Raw genomic sequence first — 19,809 nt, 5'->3', positions numbered from 1 at the left:
GCTTTAATTCATTTTGTTTAAAATCATTGTATGCATTAAATATTGTATGTCAAATTCTATTCTATTAATAAATTATTTCAAATATTATTGACCTAAATTAGATCCGAATGTAAACATTGTGAAATAAAGAAATTGAAAAATGATGATAGCCTCTAAACAGGTAAAAAGGGAATTACATTTTTTTTATCACATTTCTACACTTATATATTTTACAAAAAGTTATAACATAATAAATATAAACAAAAAATAAATAAAAAATAATTAAAAAATAAATATAAAAATATTATTAACGAATTTGATTTGAATATTGAGATGGACACTTTAACTTTTTGCCGTAAATAGAACATTATGCATATATCTAATTAAATTGTTTGGAATATCTTGTTAGATATGAATATTCATATATCATAATTGATATTAAAAATGAGTGATTTCGCATAATTTTTAATGTGAAATTTTTAGCATTAAAAAAATGTATAACAACTTTTTGAAATTCATTAATAACCGCTTTAACACATTCAAATCTATGTTCTTCGGCAAAATGTATAGCTCGATTTACAAGTTGACGTCCTATACCTTTCCTCCTATACTTTTTCTGAACATATAATCTTTTTATCCAAGCAACTGTTGGTTCCCAATTACTCTTACAGACTGACATAATACCTACAATTTTTTTATTATGTTGAGATATATCAATATTACATTCATTCAATTTTTTCTCTGTCATAAATATATATGACTGATCTTGTTCCTGATTATTTACTGATAAATCTTCATATACTTCCGCTATCCAAAAACGGGAAGAATTAGAGGGCGTGTAAATCCTATTTAAATAAAGAAATATATATTTTTATTTTAAAATCATAATTTTAACAATGTACGATCTAATAAAAACAGGCACACAAAATAAAACAAAACAAAAGAAATAATTCAGAATGTAATACCGTGAAATCTCAGACACTTCATTTGCAACAATTCTAGCTTCATAAAAAAACTTTGCGTATAATGAAATGTATAATACAATTGGCGGTAAAAATAAAACTATACTATAATAAAGATGTAATTCTCCCTGGATGAGTAATATGATTAACACTAGCGATATTAAATTTATTATACGCATAATATTTAGTCCTAATAAAAATCCAATAAATGTATGATTTAACGAATACATTACACTAGCTTTAAGTAATTCTTTGCAAACCGGTTTATCTTCTTTTCTATAAGTTCTAATAAGAATAAATTTCCACATATTGAAAAATTATATAAAATGTATTGAATCAACCAAAGGCACACAATAAAATTTGTTAGTCTTTTAAAAACTTAAGCTCTATGTATATAGTATATAAAATTCTAACCAACTGTCGAAATTCTAATTATTGTCACAGTATATATATATCTACTGAGGTCATGCAACATAGTACACATAATAGCGTATTGTTTATATGTTTATAACCTTTCTATGTGAAACGTAAATATTATCAAAGGAAAATTTTTAAACCGAACGAAACAGTACTATATAGAGAAACGATATCCGGACATATTATCAATGAATTTTTTTATGAAAAAATGTCTTAATAACGTTGTTTTATATTTATATTAATATTATGATTAAGTACATTTAAAGTCATTTACACACGATATAAGAGTTATCAAATAAGAAAGTAACATACGAAATTTTTCGAAATTTTCAACTTTCTGCAGTAGTAGATCAGAAATATTCAATGTTGTCTCTTCAGAGACCGTTCTTCAACAAATCTCTTCCTGAACATAAATATCTTCCGATGACATTTTTATCGCTAAAATTTCTACTGCTATTTAGTGTTAATATACGATGATAATATGAATATGGTTTTATATAAATTTATATTTCGAGGGATATGATCTCGATAAATATATAAAAAAGGAATATAGGTTATACAAAATTATTAATATCTTAGAAATGTTACCGATATACCCTATGAATGGCAGTAATACTAGATAAATCTACGAGCACAACTAATTTCGTTCGGTGCGCATCATAAGTTAAACTAAATATTGTAAGAATAAAGAACTATAAAAATTTATTTCTGTTTAAATACAATCTACACGATTTTTCAATACTTATCTATTACTCATGCCGAGAATAGTAATGCAACTATATTTGAATTAATCCGCTATACAGTACTCGATAGATCAATCGAAATTTAATATTTTATGTTTTATCAACAGAACTCAAGGAAAATCTATTTTGAAATTCAATTAATTTTTAAATAGAATGACACTGTAATGACAGAAATGATAGTGCGGTTAAGATAGTGGATAATAATCATAGCAACTATTGATGATTTATGAGGATTATGAAATATAATAATTTCTTTTAGTAATTTGAAAATTATCTACAATTTCTAATCTATTAAAATTATGTTTTAGTATCTTTTTTTATTGTTTATATGACCTAAAGTAGTTAATTTTTTAAGTTTTAAATCAAACGATTATTCGTTTATTCATTGTTTATTATTCTTATTATGTACAATAATATTGATCAGCTTTAATTCATTGTGTTTAAAATCATTGTATGCAATAAATATTGTATGTCAAATTCTATTCTATTAATAAATTATTTCAAATATTATTGACCTAAATTAGATCGAAATGTAAACATTTGGAAATAAGGAAATTGAAAAATATCGATAGCCCCTGAGAAGTTAAAAAAAGAATTACAGATTTTTTACAATGCCTCTGCTCTTATATATTTCACAGACAATTATAACATACAAAAAATTAATACAAAAATAATATTTATAAATTTGATTTGAATATTTACACGGAGAGTTTAATTTTTTGGAATAAATAGAACATTACACAAATTTCTAATTATTTGAAATGAAATGCCTTGTCTTATATATATATTTGTACGTCATAATTGATAATAAAAGTGATTGACGAAATACAATTCTTAAATCGAAATCTTTAGCGTCATAAAAATCTATAAGAACTTTTTGAAATTCATTAATAATCGCTTTAACACATTCAAATCCATGTTCTTCAGCAAAATACATAGCTGTATTCATAAATTGACTTCCGATACCTTTCCTTCTATACTTTGTCTGCACATATAATCTTTTTATCAAAGCACCTCTTGGTTCGCAATTGCTTTTACATACTGACATAATACCTACAATTTTTTTATTAAGTTCAGATACATCAAAAGTACATTCATTCAAGTTTTCCTCTGTCATGAATATATATTGTTGTTGTTGTTCCTGATCAATTAATGAAAGATCTTCATATGCTTCCGCTACCCAAAAACATGATGAACCATCGGTCGTGAAAATCCTATTTACAAAAATATATAATTTTATTTTAAAATAATCTTAACTAACTACGAACTAACAAAAACAGACAAACAGGCAAACAAAATAAAACTAAACAAAAGAAATAATTCAGAAAGTAATACCGTGGAATCTCATATACTTCATATCCAACAAGTCTAGCATCATACAAAAACTTTGCATATAATGAAATATATAATATAATTATTGGTATAAATATAACCATACTAGAATAAACCAAAGGTAATCCTGTACGCATGAGTATTAACATTAACACTATAGTTGCAAGATATACTACACGCATAATATTTATTCCTAATAAAATTCTAATAAATGTATAATTTAGCGTATACATTACACTAGCTTTAAGTAATTCTATGCAAACCGATTCATCTTCATCATTATAAGTTCTAATAAGAATAAATTTTCGCATATTGAGAAACTATATAAAATGAATTGAAACAATCAAAAGCACACAATAAAATTTGTTGATCTTTTAAAAACTTAAGTTCTATGTATATAGTGTATAAAATTCTAAGCAACTGTCAAAATTCTAATTACTTTCACAATATTTATATACACTGAGGTCACTCATTGAAGTACACATAATAGCGTATTGTTTATATGTTTATAACTTTTCTATATGAAACGTAAATATTTTCAAAGGAAAATTTTTAAACCGAAAGAAATAGTACTATTTAGAGAAACGATGTCCGGACATGTTATCAATGAATTTTTTATGAAAAAATGTCTTAATAATGTAGTTTTATATTTATATTAACATTATGATTAAGTATATTTCAAGTCATTTAATCACGATAGAAGAGTTATCAAATAAGAAAGTAACATACGAAATTTTTCGAAATTTTCATCTTTCTACAGTAGTAGATCAGAAATATTCAATGTTGTCTCTTCAGAGATCGTTCTTAAACAAATCTCTTCCAGAACATGAATATCTTCCGATGATATTTTTATCGATAAAATTTCTACTGCTATTTGTTGCTAATATACGATGATAATATGAATATGGTTTTATATAAATTATTAATATCTGAGAAATGTTTCTGATATACTTTATAAATCACAGTAATACAAAATAAATCTACGAGCGCAACTAAGTTTTTTCGAGGCACATTATAATATTAACTAAATGTAGTAAGAATAAAGAACTATAAAAATTTATTTCTGTTTAAATACAATCTACACGATTTTTCAATACTTATCTATTACTCATGCCGAGAATAATAATGCAACTATATTTGAATTAAACCGCTATATAGTACTCGATAGATCAATCGAAATTTAATATTTTCTACTTTATCGACAGAACTCAAGGAAAATCTATTTTGAAATTCAATTAATTTTTAAATAGATCGAAACTATAATGCCAAAAATGATAGTCCGGCTAAGATAGTGGAAAATAATCATAGCAACTGTTGATGATTTATACGGATTATGAAATATAATAATTTCTTTTACTAATTTGAAAATTATCTACCATTTCTAATCTATTAAAATTATGTTTTAGTATCTTCATTTATTATTTATATGACTTAAGGTAGTTAATTTTTTAAGTTATAAACTATACATTTATTCATTTAATCCCTGTTGATTATTCTTATTATGTACAATAATATTGAGCAGCTTTAATTCATTTTGTTTAAAATCATTGTATGCAATAAATATTATATGTCAAATTTTATTCTATTAATAAATTATTTCAAATATTATTGATCTAAATTAGATCGAAATGTAAACATTTGGAAATAAGGAAATTGAAAAATATCGATAGCCCCTGAGGAATTAAAAAAAGAATTACAGATTTTTTACAATGCCTCTGCTTTTATATATTTCACAGACAATTATAACATACAAAAAATTAATTTAAAAATATTATTATTAAATTTGATTTGAATATTTACACGGACAATTTAATTTTTTGAAATAGATTGAACATACGCTTATTTCTACTGATCTGAATGAGAATCTCATGGTCGAAATATATATTCATACAGCGTAATTGATATTAAAAATGATTTATCACATATAGTATTTACAGTGAAATTTTTAGTATTATAAAAACTAATAAGATATTTTTCAAATTCAGAAACAAACGCTTTGATACATAGAATTCCGTGTTCATTGGCAAAAAATACTGCTTGATTCATAAGTTGATTACCTATACCTTTCCTTGTATACTTTTTCTGAACATAAAGTCTTTTTATATAACCAAATGTTGGTTCCCAATTACTTTTACGAAATAACATAATACCTACAATTTTTTTATTATGATTAGAAACATCAATATTACTATCATTCAAGTTTTCCTCTGTCATGAATACATATTGCTGATCTTGTTCCTGATCATGTAATGAAAAATCTTCATATGCTTCCGCTACCCAAAGACGGGAAGAATTATCGAGCGTGTAAATCCTATTTACAGAAGTATATATTTTTATTTTTAAATAATCTTAACTAATTACGAACTAACAAAAACAGACAAACAAAATAAAACTAAACAAAAGAAATAATTCAGAAAATAATACCGTGGAATATCATATACTTCATGTCCAACAAGTCTAGCATCATACAAAAACTTTGCATATAATGAAATATATAATATAATTAATGGAATAAATATAACCGTACTAGAATAAACCAAAGGTAATCCTGTATGCATGAGTATTAGCATTAACACTATAGTTGCAAGATATACTACACGCATAATATTTATTCCTAATAAAATTCTAATAAATGTGTAATTTAGCGTATCCATTACACTAGCTTTAAGTAATTCTATGCAAACCGATTCATCTTCTTCATTATAATTTCTAATAAGAATAAATTTCCGCATATTGAGAAACTATATAAAATGTATTGAAACAATCAAAAGCACACGATAAAATTTGTTGATCTTTTAAAAACTTAAGTTCTATGTATATAGTGTATAATATTCTAAGCAACTGTCAAAATTCTAATTACTTTCACAATATTTATATACACTGAGGTCACTCATTGAAGTACACATAATAGCGTATTGTTTATATGTTTATAACTTTTCTATATGAAACGTAAATATTTTCAAAGGAAAATTTTTAAACCGAAAGAAATAGTACTATTTAGAGAAACGATGTCCGGACATGTTATCAATGAATTTTTTATGAAAAAATGTCTTAATAATGTAGTTTTATATTTATATTAACATTATGATTAAGTACATTTCAAGTCATTTAATCACGATAGAAGAGTTATTAAATAAGAAAGTAACATACGAAATTTTTCGAAATTTTCATCTTTCTACAGTAGTAGATCAGAAACATTCAATGTTGTCTCTTCAAAGATCGTTCTTAAACAAATCTCTTCCAGAACATGAATATCTTCCGATGATATTTTTATCGATAAAATTTCTACTGCTATTTGTTGCTAATATATGATGATAATATGAATATGGTTTTATATAAATTATTAATATCTGAGAAATGTTTCTGATATACTTTATAAATCACAGTAATACAAAATAAATCTACGAGCGCAACTAAGTTTTTTCGAGGCACATTATAATATTAACTAAATGTAGTGGGAATAAAGAACTATAAAAATTTATTTCTGTTTAAATACAATCTACACGATTTTTTAATACTTATCTATTACTCATGTCGAGAATAGTAATGCAACTAGATTTGAATTAAACCGCTATACAGTACTCGATAGATCAATCGAAATTTAATATTTTCTATTTTATCGACAGAACTCAAGGAAAATCTATTTTGAAATTCAATTAATTTTTAAATAGATCGAAACTATAATGCCAAAAATGATAGTCCGGCTAAGATAGTGGATAATAATCATAGCAACTGTTGATTATTTATACGGATTATGAAATATAATAATTTCTTTTACTAATTTGAAAATTATCTACCATTTCTAATCTATTAAAATTATGTTTTAGTATCTTCATTTATTATTTATATGACTTAAGGTAGTTAATTTTTTAAATTATAAACTAAACATTTATTCATTTAACCCCTGTTCATTATTCTTGTTATGTACAATAATATTGAGCACTTTTAATTCATTTTTTTTTTTAATGATTATATGCATTAAATACAGGATGTCAAATTGTATTTTATTAATAAATTATTTCAAATATTATGGACCTAAATTAGATCCAAATGTAAACATTGGGAAATAAAGAAACAGAAAAGTATTGATAGTTTCTAAAGATGTAAAAAATGGAATTACACACTTTTACAATATCTCTGCTCTTATATATTTCACAGACAATTATAAAAAATTAATTTAAAAATATTATTAATAAATTTGATTTGAATATTTACACGGACAATTTAATTTTTTGGAATAGATAGAACATTACACGAATTTCTAATTATTTGAATTGAAGTGCCTTGTTTTATATATATATTCATACATTATAATTGATAATAAAAGTGGTTGATGACATAAAATTTTTAAATCGAAATCTTTAGCATCATAAAAATTTATAAGAACTTTTTGATATTCATTAATAAACGCTTTAACGCATTCAAATCCATGTTCTTCAGCAAAATGGATAGCTGTATTTATAAATTGACTTCCGACACCTTTCCTTCTATACTTTGTCTGCACATATAATCTTTTTATCAAAGCAACTGTTGGTTCGCAATTGCTTTTACATACTGACATAATACCTACAATTTTTTTATTAAGTTGAGATACATCAAAAGTACATTCATTCAAGTTTTCCTCTGTCATAAATATATATTGTTGTTGTTGTTCCTGATCAATTAATGAAAGATCTTCATATGCTTCCGCTATCCAAAAACGTGATGAATTATTGCGCGTGTTAATCCTATTTATAAAAATATATAATTTTGTTTTAAAATAATCTTAACTAAGTACGAACTAACAAAAACAGACAAACAAAATAAAACTAAACGAAAGAAATAATTCAGAATATAATACCGTGAATCAAATACTTCATTTCCAACAATTCTAGCTTCATACAAAAACTTTGCATATAATGAAATATATAATAAAATTCCTGGTATAAATATAACCATAATAGAATAAACCAAAGGTAATCTTGTACGGATGAGTATTAGCATTAACACTATAGTTACAAGATTTACTATACGCATAATATTTATTCCTAATAAAATTCCAATGAATGTATGATTTAGCGAATACATTACACTAGCTTTAAGTAATTCTTTGCAAACCGATTCATCTTCTTCTCTATAAGTTCTAATAAGAATAAATTTCCGCATATTGAGAAACTATATAAAATGTATTGAAACAATCAAAGGCACACAATAAAATTTGTTGATCTTTTAAAAACTTAAGTTCTATGTATATAATGTTTAAAATTTTGAGCAACTGTCTAAATTCTAATTATTGTCAGAGTATATATATATATATATATATATATATATATACTGAGGTCATGCAACGTAGTACATATAATAGCGTATTGTTTATATGTTATAACGTTTCTATCCGAAACGGAAATATTTTCAATTGAAAGTTTTTAAATTGAAAGAAATAATATTATTTAGAGAGATGACATCCGGATATGTTTTCAATGAGTTTTCTTATGAAAAAATGATTTAATAACGTTGGATTATATTTATATTAATATTATGATTAATTAATATTCAAGTCATTTAAAGAAGTTATAAGTTAAAAATTATCAAAAAAGAAAATAACAACCAAGATTCTTCAAAGTTTTCACTTTCCATCAGTTGCGAATCCGAAAAATTTAATCTTGTTTCTTCAGAGATCGTTCTTGAACAGATTTGTTTAAATAGATCTATTTAAATATCTTCCGATGATATTTTTATCGCTAAAATTACTACTGCTATTTATTGCTAATATACGATGATGATATGAATATGGTTTTATATAAATTATTAATATCTGAGAAATGTTTCTGATATACTTTATAAATCACAGTAATACAAGATAAATCTACGAGCGTAACTAATTTCGTTAGGTGCACATCATATGAACTAAAAGTTATGGGAATAAAAATCATGAACTAAATGTTATGGGAATAAAAAACTATAAAAATTTATTTCTGGTTAGGTGCAATCCACACGATACTGGAAAATTTAGTTGTCATCCGTGTCAAGAAAGTAACGCAACTTTATTTACACTATAATGCAATTTATATAATGAAATTTATTTACACTATAATGCAATATTTGATGGATCAATCGAAATTTAATATTTTTTATTTTATCGATAGAACTCATAGAAATTCCATTTATTAATGTAACTAATTTTTAGGTAGAACAACATTGTAATCCCTAGTCCAAATAATGATAGTCCGTCTACAATAGTGGATAATAATCGCAGACAACTATTGATGATTCATGCGGATTACGAAATATAATAAATTCTTATCTTAATATAAACATTATCTATAGTTTTTAATCCATTAAAATTATGTTTCAGTATCTTCTTTTATTATTTATATGACTTAAGGTAGTTCATTTTTTAAGTCTTAAACTAAACAATAATTCATTTAACTCCTGTTCATTATTCTTGTTTACAATAATATTGAGCAGCTTTAATTCATTTTGTTTAAAATCATTGTATGCAATAAATATTGTATGTCAACTTCTATTTTATTAATAAATTATTTCAAATATTATAGACCTAAATTTGATCCAAATGGGAAATAAATTGAAAAACAATAATAGCCTTTAAAGATGTAAAAAGGGAATTACATTTTTTTTACAACATCTCTACACATATATTTTATAAAAAGTTATAACATACAAAATAAATATAAATGTACTATTAATAAATTTGATTTGAAAATTAACATGGACATTTCAATTTTTTGGCATAGATTGTACATTAAGCAAATTTTTAATGACTTGTATGATAATGCGTTGTTCGAAATATATATTCATACATCGTAATTGATACTAAAAATGATTTGTCATTTAAAATTTTTACATTGAAATTTCTAGTATTATAAAAATTTATAAGAACTTTTTGGAATTGATTACTAATCGTTTTAACACATTCAAATCTATGCTCTTCGGCAAAATGCATAGCTTGATTCATAAGTTGACTTCCTATACCTTTCCTTCTATACTTATTCTCAACATATAATCTTTTTATCCAAGCAACTGTTGGGTCAAAATTTTTTTTATGGACAGCCAAAATACCTACTATTTTCTTATTATGTTGAGATATATCAATATTACATTCATTCAATTTTTCCTCTGTCATAAATATATATCGCTGATCTTGTTCCGAACGATTTAATGAATAATCTTTACATTCTTCCGCTATCCAAAAACAGCAAGAATTATTGGCCGTGTAAATCCTATATATGGAAATAATTTTTTTTATTTTAAAATCATAATCTTAACTAAGTACAAAATAACAAAAACAGACAAGCAAAATAAAACAAAACAAAAGAAAGAATTCAGAATAATACCGTTGAATCTCAGATACTTCATTTCCAACAATTCTAGATCGATACAAAAACTTTGATAATAATGAAATATATAATATAATTCCTGGTATAAATATAACCATAATACAATAAACCACATGGAATCCTGTCTGAAGGAGTACTACCATTAACACTATAGATAATACATTTATTATACGCATCATATTTGTTCCTAATAAATATCCAATAAATGTATGATTTAGCGGATACATTACACTAGCTTTAAGTAATTGTTTGCAAACCAGTTTATCTTCCTCTTTATAAGTTCTAATAAGAATAAATTTCCGCATATTGAGAAACTATATAAAATATATTGAATCAACCAAAGGCACACAATAAAATTTGTTGACCTTTTAAAAACTTAGGTTCTACGTATGGAGTGTTTAAAATTCTAAGAAACTGTTGAAATTCTAATTGTTGTCACAGTATATATATATATACACTGAGGTCATGCATTGTAGTACACATAATAGCGTATTGTTTATATGTTATAAGGTTGCTATCTAAAACGTAAATATTTTCAATTGAATATTTTTAAACCGAAAGAAATAGTACTTTTTAAAGAGACGATATCCGGACATGTTTCCAATGAATTTTCTTATGAAAAAATGACTTACTAACGTTGTTTTATATTTATATTAATATTATGATTAAGTACATTTCAAGTCATTTAAACACGTTATAAAAATTATCAAAAAAGAAAGTAACAAACAAGATTTTTCAAAGTTTTCTCTTCCCATCAGTTGCGAATCCGAAATATTTAATCTTGTTTCTTCAGAGATCGTTCTTGAACAGATCTGTTTGAGAACATAAATATCTTCCTATGTTTTTTTATCGCTAAAATTACAACCGCTATTTATTGCTAATATACGATAATAATATGAATATGGTTTTATATAAATTTATATTTCGCGGGATATGATCTCGATAAATATATAAAAAAGGGATATAGGTTATACGAAATATTAATATCTTAGAAATGTTACCGATATACCTCATGAATCTCAGTAATACTAGGTAAATCTATGAGTGTAACTAATTTTGTTCGTTGTACACATAATATGAATTAAATGTTGTAAGAGTAAGGAACTATAAAAATTTATTTCTGTTTAAATACAATCTACACGATTTTTCAATATTTATCTATTACCCATGTTGAGTATATTAATGCAACTAAATTTGAATTAAACCTCTATACAGTACTCGATAGATCAATTGAAATTTAATATTTTCTATTTTATCGACAGAACTCCTGGAAAATCTATTGTAATATACAATTAATTTTTAAATAGATCGACATTGTAATGCCAGAAATGATAGTCCGGCTAAGATAGTGGATAATAATCATACCAACTGTTGATGATTTATAGGGATTATGAAATATAATAATTTCTTTTAGTAATTTAAACATAATTTACTATTTCAAATATATTAAAATTATATTTTAGTATCTTTTTTGTTATTGTTTATATGAGATAATGTAGCTGATTTTTTAAGTTTTAATTCGAACAATTATTCATTTTACCCCTGTTCATTATTCTTGTTATGTACGATAATATTAAGCAGCATTGATCCATTTTGTTTAAAATGATTATATGCAATAAATACTGGATGTCAAATGTTTTTCTATTAATAAATTATTTCAAATATTATTGACCTAAATTTGATCGAAATGTAAACATTGGGAAATAAGGAAATTGAAAAATATCGATAGCCTCTGAGGAGTTAAAAAAAGAATTACAGATTTTTTACAATGCTTCTGCTCTTATATATTTTACAAACACTTATAACACAAAAAATTAATATAAAAATATTATTCATAAATTTGATTTGAATATTTAGACGGACACTTTAATTTTTTGAAACAGATTGAACATTACGCTAATTTTTAAAGATCTGAATGAGAATCCCCTGCTCGAAATATATATTCATACAGCGTAATTGATATTAAAAATGATTTATCACGTATAACATTTACAGTAAAATGTTTAGTATTATAAAAACTAATAAGATGTTTTTCGAATTGAGAAACAATCGCTTTAATACATAGAATTCCGTGTTCATCGGCAAAAAATACTGCTTGATTCATAAGTTGATTACCTATACCTTTCCTTGTATATTTTTTCTGAACATAAAATCTTTTTATATAACCAAGTGTTGGTTCCCAATTACTTTTACGAAATGACATAATACCTACAATTTTTTTATTATGATTAGAAACATCAATATTACTATCATTCAAGTTTTCTTCTGTCATGAATACATATTGCTGATCTTGTTCCTGATCATGTAATGAAAAATCTTCATATGCTTCCGCTACCCAAAAACGGGAAGAATTATCGAGCGTGTAAATCCTATTTACAAAAGTATATATTTTTATTTTTAAATAATCTTAATTAACTACGAACTAACAAAAACAGACAAACAAAATAAAACTAAACGAAAGTAATAATTCAGAATGTAATACCGTGGAATCTCAGATACTTCATTTCCAACAATTCTAGATTCATACAAAAACTTCACGTATAATGTAATGTATAATATAATTTCTGGTGTAAATACAACTATACCACAATAAGCTATATGTACTCCTGTATATATGAGTATTATCATAAACACTATAGATAATATATTTATTATACGCATAATATTTAGTCCTAATAAAAATCCAATAAATGTATGATTTAGCTGATTCATTACACTAGCTTCAAGTAATTCTTTGACAAACAGTTTATCTTCTTCTCCATAAGTTCTAATAAGAATAAAATTTCGCATATTGAGATATTATATAAAATATATTGAATCAATCAAAGGCACACAATAAAATTTTTTGATCTTTAATAAACTTAAATTCTATCTATATAGTGTATAAAATTTTAACCAACTGTGAAATTCTAATTATTGTCACAGTATATATATATATATATACACTGAGGTCATGCATTGTAATACACATAATAGCGTATTGTTTATATGTTTATAACATTGCTATCTAAAACGTAAATATTTTCAATTGAATATTTTTAAACCGAAAGAAATAGTACTTTTTAGAGAGATGATATCTGGACATGTTTCCAATGAATTTTCTTATGAAAAAATGACTTACTAACATTGTTTTATATTTATATTAATATTATGATTAATTACATTTCAAGTCATTTAAACACGGTATAAAAATTATCAAAAAAAAAAGTAACAAACAAGAATTTTCAAAGTTTTCTCTTCCCATCAGTTGCGAATCCGAAATATTTAATCTTGTTTCTTCAGAGATCGTTCTTGAACAGATCTGTTTGAGAATATAAATATCTTTCGATGATATTTTTATCGCTAAAATTTCTACTGCTATTTATTGCTAATATACCATGATAATATGAATATGGTTTTATATAAATTTATATTTCGCGGGATATGATCTCGATAAATATACAAAAAAGGGATATAGGTTATACGAAATTATTATTATCTTAGAAATGTTACCGATATACCTCATGAGTCTCAGTAACACTAGGTAAATCTATGAGTATAACTATTTCGTTCGGTACACATCATAATTTAAACTAAATATTGTAAGAATAAAGAACTATAAAAATTTATTCTGTTTAAATATAGTCCACACGATTTTTCAATATTTATCTATTACCCATGTTGAGTATATTAATGCAACTAAATTTTAATTAAACCGCTGTACAGTACTCGATAGATCAATCAAAATTTAATATTTTCTATTTTATCGACAGAACTCAAGGAAAATCTATTTTGTAATTTAACAAATATTTAAATAGACCGACATTGTAATGCCAGAAATGATAGTGCTGCTAAGATAGTGGATAATAATTATACCAACTGTTGATGATTTATGGGGATTATGAAATATAATAATTTCTTTTAGTAATTTAAACATAAGCTACAATTTCAAATCTATTAAAATTATGTTTTAGTATTTTTTTTTATTGTTTATATGACCTAAGTTTTAATTCGAACCATTATTCATTTACCCCCGGTACACTATTTATGTTATGTACAATAATATTGAGCAGCTTTAATTCATTTTGTTTAAAATCATTGTATACAATAAATATTGTATGTCAAATTCTATTCTATTAATAAATTATTTCAAATATTATTGACCTAAATTAGATCCAAATGTAAACATTGGGAAATAAAGGAACTAAAAAGTATTGATAGCTTCTAAAAACGTAAAAAAAAATAGAATTACAGATTTTTTACAATATCTCTGCTTTTATATATTTTACAAACAGTTATAACATACAAAAAATAAATAAATAAATATTATTAATAAATTTGATTTGAATATGTACACGGACAGTTTAATTTTTTGGAACAGATTGAACATTACGCTAATTTCTAAAGATCTAAATGAGAAACTGCTGCTCGAACTATATATTCATACAGCGTAATTGATATTAAAAATGATTTATCACGTATAATATTTACAGTGAAATTTTTAGTATTATAAAAACTAATAAGATGTTTTTCGAATTGAGAAACAATCGCTTTAATACATAGAATTTCGTGTTCATTGGCAAAAAATAATACTTGATTTATAAGTTGATTACCTATACCTTTCCTTGTATATTTTTTCTGAACATAAAATCTTTTTATATAACCAAGTGTTGGTTCCCAATTACTTTTACGAAATGACATAATACCTACAATTTTTTTATTATGATTAGAAACATCAATATTACTATCATTCAAGTTTTCTTCTGTCATGAATACATATTGCTGATCTTGTTCTTGATCATGTAATGAAAAATCTTCATATGCTTCCGCTACCCAAAAACGGGAAGAATTATCGAGCGTGTAAATCCTATTTACAGAAGTATATATTTTTATTTTTAAATAATCTTAACTAACTACGAACTAACAAAAACAGACAAACAAAATAAAACTAAACAAAAGAAATAATTCAGAATGTAATACCCTGGAATATCAGATACTTCATTTCCAACAATTCTAGATTCATACAAAAACTCCACGTATAATGAAATGTATAATATAATTTCTGGTGTAAATACAACTATACCACAATAAGCTATATGTACTCCTGTATATATGAGTATTATCATAAACACTATAGATAATGTATTTATTATACGCATAATATTTAGTCCTAATAAAAATCCAATAAATGTATGATTTAGCTGATTCATTACACTAGCTTCAAGTAATTCTTTGACAAACAGTTTATCTTCTTCTCCATAAGTTCTAATAAGAATAAAATTCCGCATATTGAGAAATTATATAAAATATATTGAATCAACCAAAGGCACACAATAAAATTTTTTGATCTTTAATAAATTTAAATTCTATCTGTATAGTGTATAAAATTTTAACCAACTGTGAAATTCTAATTATTGTCACAGTATATATATATATATACACTGAGGTCATGCATTGTAATACACATAATAGCGTATTGTTTATATGTTTATAACATTGCTATCTAAAACGTAAATATTTTCAATTGAATATTTTTAAACCGAAAGAAATAGTACTTTTTAGAGAGATGATATCTGGACATGTTTCCAATGAATTTTCTTATGAAAAAATGACTTACTAACATTGTTTTATATTTATATTAATATTATGATTAATTACATTTCAAGTCATTTAAACACGGTATAAAAATTATCAAAAAAAAAAGTAACAAACAAGAATTTTCAAAGTTTTCTCTTCCCATCAGTTGCGAATCCGAAATATTTAATCTTGTTTCTTCAGAGATCGTTCTTGAACAGATCTGTTTGAGAACATAAATATCTTCCTATGTTTTTTTATCGCTAAAATTACAACCGCTATTTATTGCTAATATACGATAATAATATGAATATGGTTTTATATAAATTTATATTTCGCGGGATATGATCTCGATAAATATATAAAAAAGGGATATAGGTTATACGAAATATTAATATCTTAGAAATGTTACCGATATACCTCATGAATCTCAGTAATACTAGGTAAATCTATGAGTGTAACTAATTTTGTTCGTTGTACACATAATATGAATTAAATGTTGTAAGAGTAAGGAACTATAAAAATTTATTTCTGTTTAAATACAATCTACACGATTTTTCAATATTTATCTATTACCCATGTTGAGTATATTAATGCAACTAAATTTGAATTAAACCTCTATACAGTACTCGATAGATCAATTGAAATTTAATATTTTCTATTTTATCGACAGAACTCCTGGAAAATCTATTGTAATATTCAATTAATTTTTAAATAGATCGACATTGTAATGCCAGAAATGATAGTCCGGCTAAGATAGTGGATAATAATCATACCAACTGTTGATGATTTATAGGGATTATGAAATATAATAATTTCTTTTAGTAATTTAAACATAAGCTACAATTTCAAATCTATTAAAATTATGTTTTAGTATTTTTTTTTATTGTTTATATGACCTAAGTTTTAATTCGAACCATTATTCATTTACCCCCGGTTCACTATTTTTGTTATGTACAATAATATTGAGCAGCTTTAATTCATTTTGTTTAAAATCATTGTATACAATAAATATTGTATGTCAAATTCTATTCTATTAATAAATTATTTCAAATATTATTGACCTAAATTAGATCCAAATGTAAACATTGGGAAATAAAGGAACTAAAAAGTATTGATAGCTTCTAAAAACGTAAAAAAAAATAGAATTACAGATTTTTTACAATATCTCTGCTCTTATATATTTTACAAACAGTTATAACATACAAAAAATAAATAAATAAATATTATTAATAAATTTGATTTGAATATGTACACGGACAGTTTAATTTTTTGGAACAGATTGAACATTACGCTTATTTCTAAAGATCTAAATGAGAAACCGCTGCTCGAAATATATATTCATACAGCGTAATTGATATTAAAAATGATTTATCACGTATAATATTTACAGTGAAATTTTTAGTATTATAAAAACTAATAAGATGTTTTTCAAATTGAGAAACAATCGCTTTAATACATAGAATTCCGTGTTCATCGGCAAAAAATACTGCTTGATTCATAAGTTTATTACCTATACCTTTCCTTGTATACTTTTTCTGAACATAAAATCTTTTTATATAACCAAGTGTTGGTTCCCAATTACTTTTACGAAATGACATAATACCTACAATTTTTTTATTATGATTAGAAACATCAATGTTACTATCATTCAAGTTTTCCTCTGTTATGAATACATATTGCTGATCTTGTTCCTGATCATGTAATGAAAAATCTTCATATGCTTCCGCTACCCAAAAACGGGAAGAATTATCGAGCGTGTAAATCCTATTTACAGAAGTATATATTTTTATTTTTAAATAATCTTAACTAACTACGAACTAACAAAAACAGACAAACAAAATAAAACTAAACAAAAGAAATAATTCAGAATGTAATACCGTGGAACCTCGGATACTTCATTTCCAACAATTCTAGATTCATACAAAAACTTCACGTATAATGTAATATATAATATAACTTCTGGTATAAAAACAACTATACCACAATATGCTATATGTACTCCTGTATATATGAACATTACCATAAACACTATAGATAATACTTTTATTATACGCATAATATTTAGTCCTAATAAAAATCCAATAAATGTATGATTTAGCTGATTCATTACACTAGCTTCAAGTAATTCTTTGCAAAACAGTTTATCTTCTTCTCTATAAGTTCTAATAAGAATAAAATTCTGCATATTGAGAAATTATATAAAATATATTGAATCGACCAAAAGCACACAATAAAATTTTTTGATCTTTGATAAACTTAAATTCTACCTATATAGTGTATAAAATTTTAAGCAACTGTGAAATTCTAATTATTGTCACAGTATATATATATATATATACACTGAGGTCATGCATTGTAATACACATAATAGCGTATTGTTTATATGTTTATAACGTTGCTACCTAAAACGTAAATATTTTCAATTGAATATTTTTAAACCGAAAGAAATAGTAGTATTTAGAGAGACGATATCTGTACATGTTTTCAATGAATTTCTTTATGAAAAAATGACTTAGTAACGTTGTTTTATATTTATATTAAAATTATGATGAAGTACATTTCAAGTCATTTAAACACGATATAAGAGTTATCAAATAAGAAAGTAACATACGAAATTTTTCGAAATTTTCATCTTTCACCACTAGTGGATCAGAAATATTCAATGTTGTCTTTTCAGAGATCGTTGTTCAACAAATCTCTTCCAGAACATAAATATCTTCCGATGATATTTTTATCGCTAAAATTACTACTGCTATTTATTGCTAATATACTATGATAATATGTATATAGTTTTATATAAATTTATATTTCGAGGGATATGATCTCGATAAATATATAAAAAAGGAATTTAGGTTATACGAAATTATTAATACTTAGAAATGTTACCGATATACTCTATGAATGGCAGTAATACTAGATAAATCTACGAGCGCAACTAATTTCGTTCGATGCACATCATAATTTAAACTAAATATTGTAAGAATAAAAAACTATAAAAATTTATTTCTGGTTAAATGCAATCCAAACGATTTTTCAATATTTATCTAATATGCATATCGAGAAAAGTAATGCAACTATGTTTGAATGAAATAGCTAAGGAGTACTCAATAGATCAATCGAAATTTAATATTTTCTATTTTATCGACAGAACTTAAGGAAAATCTATTTTGGTATTCAACTAATTTTTAAATAGATCGACATTGTAATGCCAAAAATGATAGTGCGGTTAAGATAGTGGATAATAATCATAGCAACTATTGATGATATATATGGATTATGAAATATATTAATTTCTTTTAGTAATTTGAAAATTATCTACAATTTCTAATCTATTAAAATTATATTTTAGTATCTTTTTTTTATTGTTTATATGACCTAAGTTTTAATTCGAACCATTATTCATTTAACTAATGTTCATTATTTTTGTTATGTACAATAATATTGAGCAGCTTTAATTCATTCTTTTTAAATGATTATATGCAA

The 19,809-nt window shown here is 24.3% G+C and overlaps 6 protein-coding genes across 7 annotated transcripts; all 6 read right to left on the bottom strand.

Moving 5' to 3' along the window:
- Positions 1 to 320: 320 nt before the first annotated feature.
- Positions 321 to 1,345, bottom strand: LOC124948520. The gene is made up of 2 exons (XM_047492243.1): positions 945 to 1,345; positions 321 to 824 (listed from the first exon to the last, which is right to left on the bottom strand). The coding sequence occupies exons 1-2, from the start codon at positions 1,247 to 1,249 to the stop codon at positions 359 to 361; spliced, it is 771 nt and encodes a 256-aa protein (XP_047348199.1). The 5' UTR covers positions 1,250 to 1,345; the 3' UTR covers positions 321 to 358.
- A 1,499-nt stretch (positions 1,346 to 2,844) lies between these two features.
- Positions 2,845 to 3,792, bottom strand: LOC124948571. The gene is made up of 2 exons (XM_047492368.1): positions 3,437 to 3,792; positions 2,845 to 3,315 (listed from the first exon to the last, which is right to left on the bottom strand). The coding sequence occupies exons 1-2, from the start codon at positions 3,742 to 3,744 to the stop codon at positions 2,850 to 2,852; spliced, it is 774 nt and encodes a 257-aa protein (XP_047348324.1). The 5' UTR covers positions 3,745 to 3,792; the 3' UTR covers positions 2,845 to 2,849.
- A 395-nt stretch (positions 3,793 to 4,187) lies between these two features.
- LOC124956765 lies at positions 4,188 to 6,257 on the bottom strand. Its single transcript, XM_047512992.1, has 3 exons — positions 5,858 to 6,257; positions 5,369 to 5,744; positions 4,188 to 4,313 (listed from the first exon to the last, which is right to left on the bottom strand). Exons 1-3 carry the CDS (start codon positions 6,163 to 6,165, stop codon positions 4,188 to 4,190), a joined length of 810 nt encoding a protein of 269 aa, XP_047368948.1. The 5' UTR covers positions 6,166 to 6,257.
- A 351-nt stretch (positions 6,258 to 6,608) lies between these two features.
- LOC124956762 lies at positions 6,609 to 8,578 on the bottom strand. The gene is made up of 3 exons (XM_047512977.1): positions 8,274 to 8,578; positions 7,821 to 8,160; positions 6,609 to 6,734 (listed from the first exon to the last, which is right to left on the bottom strand). The coding sequence occupies exons 1-3, from the start codon at positions 8,576 to 8,578 to the stop codon at positions 6,609 to 6,611; spliced, it is 771 nt and encodes a 256-aa protein (XP_047368933.1).
- A 1,556-nt stretch (positions 8,579 to 10,134) lies between these two features.
- Positions 10,135 to 11,168, bottom strand: LOC124948557. 2 transcript variants are annotated; one of them, XM_047492355.1, is made up of 3 exons: positions 11,001 to 11,168; positions 10,768 to 10,895; positions 10,135 to 10,653 (listed from the first exon to the last, which is right to left on the bottom strand). In XM_047492355.1, the coding sequence occupies exons 1-3, from the start codon at positions 11,073 to 11,075 to the stop codon at positions 10,188 to 10,190; spliced, it is 669 nt and encodes a 222-aa protein (XP_047348311.1). In that variant the 5' UTR covers positions 11,076 to 11,168; the 3' UTR covers positions 10,135 to 10,187. The 2 variants fall into 2 exon arrangements, with proteins under 2 accessions (XP_047348311.1, XP_047348302.1); XM_047492346.1 differs by having other exon boundaries at positions 10,768 to 11,168.
- Positions 11,169 to 17,601: 6,433 nt separating this feature from the next.
- LOC124948576 lies at positions 17,602 to 18,618 on the bottom strand. Its single transcript, XM_047492381.1, has 2 exons — positions 18,204 to 18,618; positions 17,602 to 18,090 (listed from the first exon to the last, which is right to left on the bottom strand). The coding sequence occupies exons 1-2, from the start codon at positions 18,509 to 18,511 to the stop codon at positions 17,625 to 17,627; spliced, it is 774 nt and encodes a 257-aa protein (XP_047348337.1). The 5' UTR covers positions 18,512 to 18,618; the 3' UTR covers positions 17,602 to 17,624.
- Between the last annotated feature and the right edge of the window lie 1,191 nt (positions 18,619 to 19,809).

This window comes from Vespa velutina, chromosome 1 (genome assembly GCF_912470025.1).
Source record: "Vespa velutina chromosome 1, iVesVel2.1, whole genome shotgun sequence".
NCBI classification, from domain to species: domain Eukaryota; kingdom Metazoa; phylum Arthropoda; class Insecta; order Hymenoptera; family Vespidae; genus Vespa; species Vespa velutina.
The sequence above is the reverse complement of the archived record's forward strand: the minus strand, read 5'-3'. Positions and strand labels throughout refer to the sequence as shown.